Raw genomic sequence first — 16195 nt, 5'->3', positions numbered from 1 at the left:
AGCCACTGCGCCCAGCCTTTATTTGATTTTACATTCAAGGGGTCCCTGTTAGGTCTGCTCCATGGGTACATTGCATGATGAGGTTGGGCTTCTACTGAGCTGCCCTGCAGATGATGAGCACGGTACCCAAACGGTTTTTCAACCTTTACTACTCTCCCTGCCTCCTCAAATAAAAAAGTTGAACATTAATCTGAATAAATAGACATAACCTAGAGAGCTAAATCAAGCCAGTGAACTTAAGAAGACTGTATGGCCATCTGCCTGGGAAAAAAAGACCATCAGTAGCCCTGATAGAACTCCCTCAGGAGATCTTCTGAATCTTGCAGAAAATGACCAGGCTCACTGGGGAGAGTGGGCTAAGAAAGGGGTAATTTGGAAGGTATGGGAGGTCCCCTGGCCCCCTGGCACTCGCTGTGAGGATCAACTACCCGAAATCTAAGTGGAGTTAACATTTGTTTCCCAATAATTTTGGCTGGGGAGAGGCAGGCGGGGTCTGACACTTCCGAGCTGAGGGTTCAGTTGGCCCTCTCACCCAAGAGATCAAGAGACAAAGAGTTTAAAACGTATCAGTGAGGAAGAGCAAGACTGTCTGCTGCCTCTTGCCTTCTCCCAGTCATTGTAAGATATGCCAAGAGTGAGAGAGATTAAGAGAGCCAGGGCCCAAGAGAGCAAGAGGGAGAGAGGGAGGAGAGGAGAGATAATGGAGCAGGGAAGAGATGGAGGAGAGGGTGAGGGGAGGGAGAGAGAGACGACGGACAGGTCCAGACAGGAAGTGGACCTGGGAGCCGGTTCTCCCAGTTGTGGTAGTCTGACCATCTCAGAGGGAAGGGCGTGGTACTGCCAGTGACTAGAGGCGTGCCTGGCTGACCCCATTCCAGGTGAAGCTTGGCGAAGGTGCAGCCTGAACCACACTCCCTCTACTGGCTTCTTCCTTTCTTCCACCTGTTGTGGCTCCATTCCTGCATCCCAGTTCATTTGTCTGTGGCTCCAAGCCTCTGCCTTTTCCCAGTGTCTCCCCTGGCCTCCTTCTCCCCCTCATCCCCAACCTCCTTGGTTTGGCCTCTGGGACTCTCCTGCAGGATGCCTAGAGCCAGGGCTCCGAGACTACAGCTTGGGGACGTGAACCAGGGCCGAGAAACCATGTCTAGTATCTTCATCAGGCTGTGAGGAAGATACCTGTGGATGGCCTGCTGGCTGTCCTGCAAAGAAAGCAGGGGGAGGCAGTGTCACCTGACATGGGGGATTTATTTTTTGTCCCAATTCTGAATGTTGCCACAAATTGTTTCCTGGACTTCAGCAAATATCAGAGGATATGTAATTGCATTATGCTTAAAAATTATTTTTATTTTAAATTATAAAATGCATAGTTGTTAAAAGACAAATAAAGGAAACAACCTTGAAACTCTAGCTAGGGCCTGTGACTGGGTTTATCAGTTTGGTTTTTTTCCCAGTTGTAAACTGTTTCTTATAAAGAGAGAGAATAAAATTTGAAAACAATTTGAAAGTAAGGATAAAGTACAGTATGTCAGATTATTTACTTTTTAAAATTTAAATTTCATTTTTTATTTCAACATTTTATAAAATTTTATTTTACATTTCTGGTACTCTTATTGATATCATGCTGTCTGAGTTGGAAGTCATTCTGTATTGAATTTCCCTACTTACTTTCACTATGTGTTAATTAAATATAAAATATCAACTAATAATCTCATGTCCTTTCTCTTACTGTTTTCCATAACTAAATACATTTACAAATTTTATTTATTTATTTATTATTTATTTATTTTTGGATTGGAGTCTCACTCATGTCGCCCAGCCTGAAGTGCAGTGGCATACTCATGGCCACTGCAGCCTCAACCTACTGGGCTTAGGTGATCCTTCCACCTCAGTCTTCCAAGTAGCTGGAACTACAGATGCATGCCACCATACCCACTAGTTTTTGTGACTTATTGTATAGACAAGGTCTCACCAAGTTGCCCCGAGTAGTCTCGAACCCCAGGTTCAGTCAATGCTCTCACCTTGGCCTCCCAAAGTGCTGGGATTACAGGCTGAGCCACCATGCCCAGCCAAAATTTTATTTTTAATTGTGGGAAAATACACATAACAAAATTTGCCATCTTAGCAATCTTTAACTGTGTAGATCAGCAGCGTTAAGTACAGTCATATTGTTGTACAACCAATCTCCAGAACTCTTTCTGGCTTGCACGAAGTAATTTTTTTACTTTGAACATGTAACATTACTAAAGCAAATGCCTTTTGAGATAGGGAAGAGGATTTTCTTTCCTGACAAAATATATTTCACTACTCACCATTCTTGATCTTATAGTAAGTTATAACAAGAGAGATTATACAATCTTCAAGGGCTGGCACCTAAATCATCACTCACCCACCCGTGACTAAAGACAGCATTCGACCTCCCACCTGCAGACAAGTACATGCATGAGTGATGTCTTTTCATGAGTAAATGAATGCAGTTTACTGAGCACGCTTCTCTATCTCCCTCCTCAGGGAAAACTTTTAAGGCAGTATAATTCAGTCATACCTTTCTGCGCAAGCATCTAGATTTTAAGAAGTAGCTATTGACAAAATAATAACAACTCAAAATGCCTTACAGTAGGACAAAGTAGAAATATTTTCTATAAGACAGAACTCCTGACTCCAAATATTGATGTCGTCGGACTCTGTATGCCTTTGAGTGAAAGCACAACTTGTGTCAAAAGAAAAAGGGGCAGACAAAAGCCGCCCATGACAATGAGGAAGAACACCACAAGGCAGCAAAGAATGAAGATGCAGCATCATTCATTGAGACTCATTTTTCACCATGATGCTTTGACATATAATGTTATATTCCATATGGTACCTATGATATATAGCATGTATCATATATTATATAAATAATCCTATAAAATATACCATATAAATTATCTTGTGTGTTATTACATTGTTAAATGTAATACTATATAGAACATTTATATTATAAATATTATATGGTAATCTATAATATCATACACATTTTTTTCTTTGAGTTGGAGTCTCACTCTGCCATACAGGCTGGAGTGCAGTGGCACACTCATGGCCACTGCAGCCTCGACCACTAGGCTCAGGCGATCCTTCCACCTCAGGCTTCCAAGTAGTTGGAACTACAGGCATGCACCACCATACTCGGCTCATTTTTGATTCACTGTAGAGATGAGCTCTCACCAAGTTGCCCAGGTTGGTCTCGAATCCATGGGCTCAGGCAATCCTCTTGCCTCCACCTCCCAAAGTGCTGGCATTATAGGCATGAGCCACCGCACCCAGCAGTATTATACATGTTTTAAGAGATTATGGTGACAATGTGTCATTGCAGAAGTCAAATGTGACTTGAATTCATCTTTTGTTATAGGTATATATTGAGTATTACAATTTTAATAGTTTGTTCCCTTCTTAAAACGCATATACATTTTTTGGCACCTCCTGTATATAATATATATTTTATATATGACATATAATATCTAATGTTTCTTTTAAGTGTGTGTTTTTCAATCAGATGGGGTTATCTTACAGCACTTTAATTCTGTAAAGTGTTTATTCTTGGGAGCCAAACGTTGGAAATGAAGCATTACCTTTTGAAGCATTCTGGTCTCTGGAGGGAAGAGGCCAGGTGCCTCGCTGGTGGTGTGAAATAACTGGGATTCCCCGCAGTGGCATGGAAATTCCTGAGACTCTTCAGCACCATGGCTGCCATCCACGACCTCCAAAGCTCTGCAAAGGGTGGAAACAGTCACATCAATAGACTAGAAGGAACCCTGAAAACTCAAGAAACCCAAAGGCACATTTCTCCATGCCTATTTCCAGTCAGCCCAAACAATGAATCATACTTTAAAGCCTACACAACACTGTAGATCATTTGGTACTTTCCTAGCACATTTATAAATAAACCTTGATGACTATGCCATGTGGCTAACTGATTTCTTTTAAACTCTATGCAAAAAATAAATTAAAGATAGGCAGGTAGACAGATAATGAAACAGATAGATGGGTTTGGGCGTGAAAATAATCCAATTATTTCTGTAAAGTGACTCATGCCTGCAATTCCAACACTTTTAGAGGCTAAGGCAGGAGCATCGCTTGACCCAGGAGTTTGAGGCTGCGTGAACTGGATCCTGCTACTGTACTCCAACCTGGGCAACATAGTGAAACCCTGTCTAAAATAAAATAAAATGAAAGTTTCCTCCTGTAAACCTTAAAGAGAAAGACCTTTCCCTGGCTCCTTCAGCAGATGCATCTCTCATCTCATTGGTCAGAATAGCACCAGATAAGTAGGGCAAATTATGAACACTTTAGAGCAGGGATGTCCAACCTTCTGGCTTCCCTGGGCTGCACTGAGTAAAGAGGAACTGTCTTGGGAAATAATTTCTCTTTCCTGCAGGCCAGTGTCATGCCTGCCTATGATGAATACAATCGCTTGCTATCTTGGGTCCATGCGTGGCTTTAGCCTCAGGGGACTAGATTGAAGAGAAACCAGGGCCAAAATAAGGGAGCAACTTGAGTCTTCAAGAACACGTTGAGCAGCTGAATTAACCAATCCCAGGCCTGCCCTGTCTCTGGATCTCCGCTGTTTTAGTTAATAAATGCCCTATTCTTCAAGGCACTTGAGTCAGGTGTTCTCTGTTGTCTGCAATGAAGCATCACAACTGACCCAAGGATTGGTAAGTTTCTTAAGCTTAAGAATAAAGACACCAGACCAGGATATGGGCTTTGAATGAAGCATGCCAATGAAGTGGAAGGAGTACTAACAACTCAAAGCCTCAGTGTTTCACAGAAGCTTTTGTGGGATTTCCACAATGTGCCAAGGATAAAAAATATGAATGGGCAAAGTACTGACACTTTAGAGGGACAGGGAGATAGAAATCAATATGGCAACATCAGCAGAGGAGACATGATGGGCATAATTTGGGGAACTCTATCTTTACTTTAAAAAAACAGTACTGCCTAACTGGGTGTGGTGGTGCATGCCTGTAGTCCCAGTCACTCAAGAGCCTGAGGTGGAAGGATCACCAGAGCCCAGGAGGTTGAGGCTGTGTGAACCATGATTATGCCACTGCACTCTAGCCTGGGCAACAGAGCGAGACTCTGACTCAAAATATACAACACAACACATTATCCTCTGCATTATATAGAATGTGAAGGTATACTAGCAGCAATATATTTCTTTTGCCTTCCCTTCAGTTTTAGATTCTAAAAGTAATACTTGTACACAGTAAAAAAGAATTCAATCAGTATAGAAGGGGATTGAAATAAAGTATCTCTCCAGCTGCACCACAATTTCATTCTGCCTAAGTAAAAACCCTAAATGATTGACCTCTTGCAACACTTGATGCCATATCTAAGTACTTATAAAAATACATTTCTAGTCCCTGTATGAGCGCTGAAGCTTACCTTTGAGGCAAATCTCTTCTCAGGAATTTAAAGAAGCTATATAGGGGACCCCCAAAATAAAAGATGATCTTTTGGAGGGTGGGCCCCTGGTAGTACAGGCTTTGCCTGCTAGGTAAGTGTTCTAGGAACCCATCAGCAACAGTGTATCAGCTAGTACCAGCTAGTGTTGTTGTGAGAGGTTGTGCTTGGCTTCAGTGGTTTTTTGGCTGTTTCTTTGTTTGTTTTTTTTTTGAGATTCTTTCAATGCATTTGCCCACACCGTGCTGAGTGTTCAGCAGTTTTTGACCAAACTGTTCTCCATCCTATTCACCCAATCCTACCCCGAGTTACTTTTTTGTTTGTTTCCCTGGATGAAAACAACAACAACAAAACGCCTCAAGGGGAAATATTTGGCTGATGTGGAAGAGGTGAAACAAAAAACGGCAGAAGCACTAAAAGACATCCAAATGGATGAGTTCAAAGACCATTTTGAGCCATGGAAAAAGCATCTAGATAGGTGTAGTGCATCAAACGGAGAGTCCTTTGAAAGTGACTGAAGTTTCAACATGTAAGAATAAATATACAATTTTGGCTGGGCACGGTGGCTCATGAATGTCATCCCAGCACTTTGGGAGGTGGAAGCAAGAAGATTACATGAGTTCAAGGGTTCAAGACCAGCCTAGGCAACACGGCAACACCTCATCTCTACAATAAATTTTTAAAAATTAGCCGGGGGTAGTGGAACCCACCTGTGGTTCTAGCTATTTGGAAGGCTGAGGTGGAAGGTTTGCCTGAGCCCAGCAGGTTGAGGCTGCAGTGGCCATGAGCATGCCACTGCACTCCAGCCTGGGTGACAGAGTGAGATTCCAACTCAAAAAAAAGAAAAAATACTTGATTTTTTATAAATAAATTCCAGGTTTCTGGGATCCTCCCTCGTATGAAGGGATAGAGAAGCACGAGTAGCTCAGGAGAATGTAGCTAACAACTGAAAAGTACCTTAAAGTTGAGAAGCCAAGCTTGGTGGCTCAACCTGTAATCCCAGCACTTTGGGAGGCCGAGGTGAGTGGACTGCCTGAGCCTGTGGGTTGGAGACCAGCCTGGGCAACTTGGCAAGTCATCAGCCCTTGTTAATATTTCTCCTCTTTGGAAAAAAACATATGTGCCCATAGAACGAGACAGTGGAGATGAAAGAGATCTCCATGTGCTTCCCACGCTTCATATTCTTGGAGGTGAACACCCAAAAAGGAGCTCTTTCTTCCTGCCAAATCCTTAAGCATGAATGATTAAAAGCTGGCCAGGGGGCCAGGCGCAGTGGCTCATGCCTGTAATCCAAGCACTTAGGGAAGCCGAGGCGGGAGGATTGTTTTAGTACAGGAGTTTGAGACCAGCCTGGGCAACATGGTGAGACCTTGTTTCTATCAACAATCAAAAAACTAGCCAAGCATGGTGGCAATCACCTATATAGTTCCAGTGACTCAGGAGGTTGGGGCAGAAGGATCATCTGAGCCCAGGAGGTGGAGGCTGTGGTTAGCTGTGATCATGCCACTGCACTCTAGCCTGGGTGACAGAGTGAGACTCTGACTCCAAAAAAAAAAAAGCTGGCAAGCGTGCCCTTTTCTATGTATTTTGTTTGTGAGTTTGTGATACAATCCCTGCTTGTGACATAACATCCTCTTGCCTGTAAGTCACAGAAAGTCCAACTCACAGAAGCCTGATGAAAAAGCAAAATGAATGATCACATATAAAATGCGAGGGGTCGATGGAGTGGGTTTAATCCATTTGTTCTGTTGCTACTAAATGTCAATGGTTTCTGCAGTTCTCGTTGTCACATAAAGGCACAGTCATTCCATGGGATTAGAAGACCCTCGTTCTCTGCAGAACTTGGCAGAGAAGGAAATCTTGAAACCTTGAAGATGGCTGTTCACAACTAAACTAATTTCTGGACCTACCCATCTGAGGCTGGGACTTGAGGGACACCACTGTGCAGAGAACAAGCACCTGAGAAAACTGGGGTTCTGTTAGGAATCAAGGAGCAGGGGAGGGTGGGAGCAGGTGCTGACATGTGTTCTGCCTCCTCCCTAACTTCATCTTGAAACATGTTCCCTCTCTCACTACACCATTGGGAGAGGTGGAGTTAACATGTACTTAGGGTGAGACCTGAACTAGCAAATTAGAAACTTTCATGATCTTGGCTTCATAGCTTTTTTTTTTGTCGGAGTCTCATTCTGTCACCGAGGCTGGAGTACAAGTGGTACGCTCATGGCCATCGCAGCCTCAGCCTTCTGGATTCAGGTGATCCTTCCACCTCAGCCTCCAAAGTAGCTGTGGCTACAGGTGTGCACCACCACACCCAGTTAATTTTTTTTTAGGTCTTGCTGTGTTGCCCAGGCTGGTCTCGAACTCCTGGGCTCAAGCAATCCTCCTGCCTTGGCCTCCCAAAGTGCTGAGTTTACAGGTGCAAGCCACCGTGCCAGGTATTTCATAGCGTGTTGCGCCTTGAGGGCCTGCTTGCCCTCCTGACTTGAAGGATAAACTAACTCAACTCAGCATGCTATCCAAAGGTCAATTCACCATGCTTGGGGTCATGACCTCCCAGACGGGAGGACACCCTTGACCGTGGAGGTTGGTTTAGTTTAGCGATGACCAGAGGAGGTGAGGACCGTCACAGATAGTTCCAGGGAAGGTCGTTGCTTCCCCATAATTCTGAACCAGGAAATGTGGAGTGTTTGTGCTCCACCCAATGTTTGTGCCTTCCTCTGAAGGGAAGAGGAAGAGGAGGTGTTGGCTGGTGTCCTTTGCCTTGTGACCGGGATCCAGGAGTGTGGCTGTGCACCTGGCCACAGATGCCAATATTTTGCCGTTTGCTCCAGGACTTGGCCGGGGAGGGGGGGTGAGGCCAAGGCCATGGGAGGCATGGGCTGAGAGGGCGTCCCAGGTTGAACCCAGCGTCAGGAAAGCTTCTCACCCAGACCAGGATCTCTAAGGTCAGTCACAGACCTCCCACGCAGAGCAAACGTACTACACGACTGTGTCTCCTGGAACACAGGCCTTGCAACCTACAAGGTCCAACAATGAGGCTCTTGAACCATCCTAGAAAAAGCTTTTCATGCCTCATTGCTGAGTCGCATCACAGTTCCCTTCAAGTACTTCCCTTGGGAAGCTATGCGCCGCCACCAGCGGCTGGTCTACCCATCAAAGCAACTTTGGAACTCTTTTTCGGGAATGGCCATCAGAGCTGTCTTCATTATTTGCTGAGGTCGGAAAATTAAGTTCATGAACTTACCACCATGTGTTTATGTTGGCAGCACTATACTAATCACTGTATTGGAACACCGTCCTACTCACCTGTTCTGGCCCTCAGTGACCTTTTTCTTTACCCGAAGATAAAGAAAATATTGAAAGGAAGACATTTGATGACATTCAGGACATCAAGGGTAATACGACAACGGCTCTGATGACCATTCCAGGAAGAGTTCCAAAATTGCTTTGATGGGTGAACTAGGTGCTGGCGTCAGCGCGTAGCTTCTCAAAGGGAATGCTTCGAAGGTCACCGTAATGATATTCAGCAATGAGGTATGTAGCACTTTTTCTAGGATGAGTTCACGAACTTAATTGTCAGACTTCGTATTACACAGAAATGACAGACCTGGAGTCAGGCTGAAAGGTCTGTAAGTCCTAAGTGAGCTTGGCAACATTATCCAGCATCTGTTCTTTCAGTATCTGTTAGATCTTCCACCATATGGGAGCTTGTAATTTTAGCACTTTGGGAGGCTGACGTGAGAAGATTGATTACTTGAGACCAGAGTCTGAAACCAGCCTGGGTAACATAGTGAGACCTCGTCTCTACAAAAAAATCTAAAAATTTGACAGACGTGGTGGCACGCGTCTGTAGTCTCAGCTACCCAGGAGGCTGAGGTGGAAGGACTGTCTGAGCCCAGTTGTTCAAGGCTGCATTGAGCTATGATCATACCACTGCATTCCAGCCTGGACAACAGAGTTCTATTAATTATATATCAAAGCACACAAAGGTGAACAAACCCACTCCCTGCCCTCAAGGATGTTAAGGTCTAGGAGACAAAGTCTCATCCAACGGGCAGCAGTATTTTAAATTCTGAATAATGGTTACATATGGAGCAAGACATAGGTAAGTCTCCCTAGCTTAAAGTCAACCTTAATCCATGTTAGCAACAAGAAATGCCAATTGGAAAGTTTGTTAATTTTTTTTCCCTAAAGGGTAAATTTTAGTTTCTTTTAGGCTACAGGTAGAGTAGGCTAAGCTTGGCTCCCTGGTGAGACATTTAACATTTGTAAACGGAAGCACAGTTTCCTTGTTGAATAGTTACTACTGGTCACTTATTAAGAACAACAAACTCTTGAGAAAATAAATAAAATAAAATCCCCCAAAGCTGCCTTATTGGTCTGGAGTCTTAGCAGGGGATAATGTATTCATTTGCCAGTTATAATCCTCTGAACTTCCTTTTCAACACATGTTATGTGGCCAGAGTGAAAGAGTTTCAGTGTTAAATACTGTACCTGATTTTACTCAGACTTCTAGATGCATGGGGCACTTGTAGTTCATTCAACTATTCCTTTATGATTCCTTTTTGTTTGGCTTACTTTTAAAAACCAGACTGCCCTTCTCCCTGGAGGCTAAGTTGGGAGCAGAATTATTGGCAAGATTGTGTTCCCTCTCCTAAGTTCAAAGAGCCACATGGCTATGCTCAGACAAATCCAAGCTTTGTGAGGCCTGAAGTCTATATAGTTCGGGGGGGGACCTCTAAAAAAGAAAACAAAATATCTCACTTTTTCACAATGTACATTGCTGGGGCCCCTCTGAACGCTTTGGAAGTGACCTTGAAGCTTAAGCTTCCTTTGCTTCCTGTAAATCAGCTCCAGGTTTATTTAATGTTGGTCAATCCCAACTAGCTGTTCCGCAAGGATTTTAATATGTTTAAAGCCCGTTAAATAAGGTCCTATATCTAATAATTCTTGCTTTAGGAATAACGTGCATATAAAATAATAAAATGTGGCCTGGAGATAAAGGTTTAGGTTTAACTGACAGGTGGAAGTTGGTGCTGTGCTGCCATCTATTGGCTGACCAAAGAATGATGCATGTGTCCCCTGAGCCTCGGAGCTGGGATTTCAGTTACCAAAAGGCACCTCCATCTGCATTGAGTTATTCCCTCATGAGAGCCTGGAACGCCAGGTGTTAGCACCACTCTTCTGAATTACGGCATTGATTGTAAGGCTGCGTTAAGTTTCCTGGCCACAAAGGAAGAAAACTTGACTCACTAACCAATAGCACCAACAGCACGCGCAGTGTTTCTCTTCCGTGACTCTAAGTGACCCCGCCAGTGTTAGACTTCTGTATGAGACCACGGACACAGACCCGCTGATGACTTGAGACCTGACAAGGCCCCTTTGTGATGATCTGGTGCAGTCACCTCATTGCAGACTCGCGGAGACACTGTCCCTGAAAAACCACACGACTGACAGAGGAGAGGGTTGGGCTGCTGGTGACCCATGGACGTGGGACTGAAAGCCCAGCTTCTGTGCCTAGGCTCACAGAGTGGCATCTCATGACAAGGTGAGGATACACCCATGTAAGTCTGTCTCACCTCCAGAAAACAAAACCAAACCTCAAATCTATTTCCCTTGGAAAACCGAGGGTCTGGGATTTACAGAATGATTTTTTCTTTCAGGAGCAATGTTGTCTTCAAATTTATATTTTTTTCTCAGCTGAATAAAGGATAAAATACAGCAACGTCCATACATGGATTTCAAAGTTACATCCGCTCTAAGCTTCAGTGTCCTCATCCGCAAAATGCATAGAAAAATCAAATTGTCATGAGAATTAAATTCGGTAAAACTCATGAAATGCTTGCCCTGATACCGGCACATGGTAGGTGCTTGATACATATCAGCTACTTTAATTGCATGTGTGAATGCCAGCTGACATTTCTTATGTGGATGGTACTTGGAGGCAGGGTATTTATCAGACTCAAATACGAAACGATAACAGAGTGAGAAGTTATGAATTGGAAGATACCTTAGAGATCATCTAGTGACTAACCAGCCCATTTCGCAGATGAGTTCACTGAGGCCCAGAGATATTAATTATTCAAGGTCGCGTGGTCAATGACAGAAAGAGTTAGGAGCAGAGAACCACGCCAACTCCTAGTTCAGAGACTAATTGCACACTCTCAGCAGACGAGTTTGAAGATCACAAACATCTCCAACCGGATGGAAAATAAAGGCAATTTTCTATGCTCATTCAAGTTTTTAAAGCACAAAACATGCTTACAGTTTTGCTGTATGAAGAATAAATACTACCTCACTACAAGTATTTAGTGACAGCAAATGGTAATCGAATGCAGAAACTCTGCCATCTAGTGGTTGCACAAGAATATCACTCTACTCAAAAAAGTAACAAACCGACTCAGCCTCTACTGCCTGAAGGCCTCCATCTCCTGGGCACCTTGATGTTTTAAATGGCAGCGGCCTGAAGGCTGGGAGCCAGCTCCCAATGTGCTGTGTGGTACAGAAATGTCTGAGTTCCCCCTTCCCCCTCACATCTGACCAGTGGAACACAAATCATCTCTCCAACAACCGCTGGACACCTTTGCCCTCATACTTACATTTTGTGAAATCTAGACTTTGGAGGCTACAGCGTTTGTGAACATTAAGTAAGTTGTCTCAGGGCCCAGAATATGCTCATTTTTGGCCGGGCACGGTGACCCATGCCTGTAATCCCAGCACTTTGGGAGGCCGAGGCGGGAGGATTGCTTCAGCCCAGGAGTTCGAGACCAGCTTGGGCAACATAGTGAGACCCTGTCTCTATGAAAAAGAAAAAAGTAGCTGGGTGTGGTGGCGTGCATCTATAGTCCCAACTACTCAGGAGGCTGAAGTGGAAGGATTGTCTGAACCCAGGAGGTGGAGGCTGTGGTGAGCACTACAGCCTGGGCACCAGAGTGAGACCCTGACTTTAAAAAAAAAAAAAAAAAGTTCAGTCATGTGGGATCACTCCACATGATTAAACACTATAACCCCCTCCCCCTTGTTGAAGCCGGCTCAACAAGGTTTGGTTTTACTAGCATTGGTCCCAAGAGGAAAGAATGATCTCATTCTGGGCAGGAACAAAGAGTAGCAGAGGCTAAGGACCAAATACCCCAGGAATTGCTGCCCAAATCCCCAGGAGGTTTGAGGAGCCCAGATCTGTGCCTCGGGGAAGGGCTCAGGTTTATCAAGAGTCTTGCATTTCGTGCATGATGGCACACGCTCTCATTTGGAGCAGCTGAAGAGTGGAGCATTTTTTTCAGCTTCTTGTAACATTCAAGTCGGACAAGTTTCGTTTTCAGTTGTCAAAATACAAACGAAGGGTTTTTCGAGTGCTGGAATTTTCCTTTTAAGGCGATACAAATTCCCATACTCTAATGGTGGAGGGAGAAAAATTGTCACTTTTCTTTCAATGGCAATATAGTCCTCAAAGATAGACGAACGGCCGGGTGCAGTGGCTCACACCTGGAATCCCAGCACTTCGGGAGACTCAGGCGGGAGCATTGCTTGAGCCCAGGAGTTGGAGACCAGCCTACTCAATATAGTGAGACCTCAACTCTACAAAAAAATCCAAAAATTAGCTGGGCACGGTGGCACGGGCCTGTAGTTCCAGCTACTCGGGAGGCTGAGGCAGGGGTATCGCCTGAACCTAGGAGGTCAAGGCTGTAGTAAGCCATGATCATGCCACTGCACAGTAGCCTGGATGACAGAGTGAGACCCCTAACTTAAAAAGAAAGAAAGGAAGGAAAGAGAGAGAAAGAGAAGAGGACGAAAAAGAGGAGGAAAGAAAGAATGAGGGAGGGAGGGAAAAACTACTAACCTTACTAAGCTGACAAATAGTAAAAATGAATAATGCAAGAGAGTGCACAAGGGTGGACAGATCATGCCGGAGTCACCAGGGGTGACTCTGAGGAGTCATTTCTGAGCCCTCCTGCTCCAATCAAGCCACCTCTGAACACGCGTCAAGAGAGGCCCTCTGTCCTCACGCCTGAGCTTGCTTTGCGTGAGACAAGATGCAGCCACACACAACTCTCGGTAGACAGGTGGCAGGGAAGCCAGGAAGGGCTTGGCTACTGTCTACCTTCCCATCCTCTCTATGGGGACTGGGGGAGGAACGTCTCTCATTCTTAATAGCCAGAAAAAAGCTTTTCTTTTTCCTCCCTGTTGTCTCTTAGACAATGTGAACCAGGTACCTGAGTATGAATCAATTTTAGTAATGATCAGAACTTTAGGAATGTCTGATTCCGAAAAGAAATGGTGGGCGGGGAGTGGTGGCTCAAGTCTGTAATCCCAGCACTTTGGGAGGCTGAGGCGAGAGGACTGCCTGAGTCCAGGGGTCAAGACCAGCCCAGGCAACTTGGTGAGACCTTGTCTCTACAATGAATCAAAAAATTAGTGGCCCGCGCCTGTAGTTTCAGATACTTGGAAGGCTGAGGCAAAAGGATCGCCTGAGCCCAGCAGATGGAGGTTGTAGTGGTGGTGAGTGTGCCACTGCACTCCAGCCTGGAGGACAGAGTGAGACTCCAACTCAAAAAAACAAGAGAGAGGGATTAACCAGAACAGAATTGGTAGTGGCACGATCACATCTCACTGTAGCCTCAACCTCCTGGGTTCAAGCAATCCTACCACCTCAGCCTCCTGAGTAACTGGAACAGGCTCACACCACCATACCCAGCTACTTTCTTGATTGTTTTGTAGAGACGAGGTCTCACCATGTTGCCTAGACTGGTCTTGAACTCCTGGGTTCTATCAATCCTCCAGTCTCTGCCTCCCAAAGTGCTGGGATTACAGGCATGAATCACTGCGGTCAGCCTAGCTTTGCCTCCTATAAAGGTTGGCTTGTGCTGTTCCTGACACACAAAACCGTCTACGAGGCAGGGAGGGAAGCAGGTTGCAACCCTTAGTTATGTCACGGGGCACCAGTGAGGGGTGGTGGCCCCTATGGAGAGCAGGCAAGCCTTTTTAGCCTTTAACACATTAGATTTTGACAGTTTTTTCTGTTGTCCCCAGAAGCCCCCTGCTGGTGCTCTTGGCACTTAAGCTCTCGTAGACACCTTCACATGGTTTTTATTTCAGCCTGTATTCTGTGCTATTGTGCATAGTATTTTATAGCATGCTGACTTGTACGGCATTGAACTGAGAACTGGGAAGTCTCACTGATGGTGGACATTAAGGTTAAATACCAAGTCAGAGAGAGAGGAATCGCCTCTCATTGAGCTTGGCATATCTATTTTTATTCAGGATTTTACAAACACAGCTAATAGTTAATGAGCCCTAACTATGACCCAGGCAGGAGGCCATTATAAAATGAGTTTAAAGTTAAGAAAACAGTCTTAGGCAAAGTACCCTTGTTAAGATGACACAAGAAGGTGAGATGTCAAGGTGCCTCAGTCACTGACAAGCTAGCACTGCTGCTACACGGCCTGCCAATGGAATGCTGTCCAAGGACACGGGAAATAACGAGCTGTAATCTTCTGGCTATAAGGAAAGAGACATCCGCTGGTACATGCTTAAATTCTTGGGACATGACATTAACTTAACCAGAAAGATGTGGCTTTATATCCAGGTTCTGCTAATTTCTTTTTTTTATTATGTTTTTATTTTTATATATTTTTTTGAGTTGGAGTCTCACTCTGTTACCCAGGCTGGAGTGCAGTGGCATACTCAAAACGGCCACCATAGCCTTGACCTGCTAAGCTCTGGCGATCCTTGCACCTCAGCCTTCCAAGAAGCTGGAACTACAGCCGTGTGCCATCATGCCAGGTTGATTTTTCTTGATTTATTGTAGAAATGAGGCCTTGTCAAGCTGCCTGGGCTGGTCTCAAACTCATGAGCTCAGGCAATTCTCTCACCTTGGCCTCTCAAAGTGCTTGGATTATAGGCGTGAGCCACCTGGTTCAACTAATTTCTTTTTTTTTTTTTTGAGTTGGAGTCTCACTCTGTCCCCCAGACTGGAGTGCAGTGGCCGCTCCTAGCCACCGCAGCCTCGACCTGCTGGGCTCTAGCAATCCTTCCACCTCAGCCTTCCAAGTAGCTGGAACTACAGGCACACGCTACCACGCCCAGCTAATTTTTGATTTATTGTAGAGATGAGGGCTCGCCGAGTTGCCCAGGTGGGTCTCGAATCCACGGGCTCAGGCAATTCACTCACCTCAGCCTCCCAAAGCATGGGATTGCAGGCAGAGCCACCGAGCCCGGCTTCTGCTAATTTCTGATAGTGGGTTTAAACTCATTGGCAAAATGGAGATAATGCTTATTTTGCAAGAAACTGTTGAAGATGAAATTATATGTGTGTATGCACCAAAGTTAACTTTCATGGCTTTCCCTACTTTATATGACTTTATACCTTAGCCTTTGATGTTGACATGTGTTGATGCCATTTTCCCTTGTTTTTCTCCCTCAACCAAAAAAAAATTATTAGTATTTTTTTTTTTAGTCGGAGTCTCACTCTGTCACAACCAGGTTGGAGTGCTGGCACACTCATGGCCGCTGCAACCCCCACGTGCTGGGCTCAGGCTATCCTTCTTCCTCAGCCTCCCAAGTAGCTGGGACTATAGGTGCTCACCACTATGCCTGGCTATTTTTTTTGAGTTGGAGCCTGACTCTCGCCCAGGCTGAAGTACAGTGGCATGCTCACGGCCACCACAGCCTCGACCTGCTGGGGCTCAGGTGATTCCTCCACCTCAGCCTTCCAAGTAGCTGGAACCACAGGCGTGTGCCACCACACCCAGCTAATTTT

At 45.0% G+C, this 16195-nt stretch overlaps 1 protein-coding gene across 1 annotated transcript in view; it reads right to left on the bottom strand.

Annotated features, from left to right (window-relative positions):
* The window catches only part of LOC110596457, a gene marked incomplete at its 3' end in the record, with an annotated part of 84710 nt that extends 73785 nt beyond the window's left edge, over positions 1 to 10925 (bottom strand). Inside the window, exons 1-3 of the mRNA XM_021717083.1 lie at positions 10790 to 10925; positions 5422 to 5542; positions 3606 to 3744 (exon numbers count right to left, since the gene is read on the bottom strand). Of these exons, the coding sequence (XP_021572758.1) occupies positions 3606 to 3744; positions 5422 to 5542; positions 10790 to 10925 (396 nt within the window). The remainder of the gene's footprint in view (positions 1 to 3605; positions 3745 to 5421; positions 5543 to 10789) is intronic.
* Between the last annotated feature and the right edge of the window lie 5270 nt (positions 10926 to 16195).

The sequence above is a fragment of the Carlito syrichta genome, unplaced genomic scaffold, assembly GCF_000164805.1.
Source record: "Carlito syrichta isolate Samal-C Ts95f unplaced genomic scaffold, Tarsius_syrichta-2.0.1 Scaffold309276, whole genome shotgun sequence".
Taxonomy (NCBI): Eukaryota; Metazoa; Chordata; class Mammalia; order Primates; family Tarsiidae; genus Carlito; species Carlito syrichta.
The sequence above is the reverse complement of the archived record's forward strand: the minus strand, read 5'-3'. Positions and strand labels throughout refer to the sequence as shown.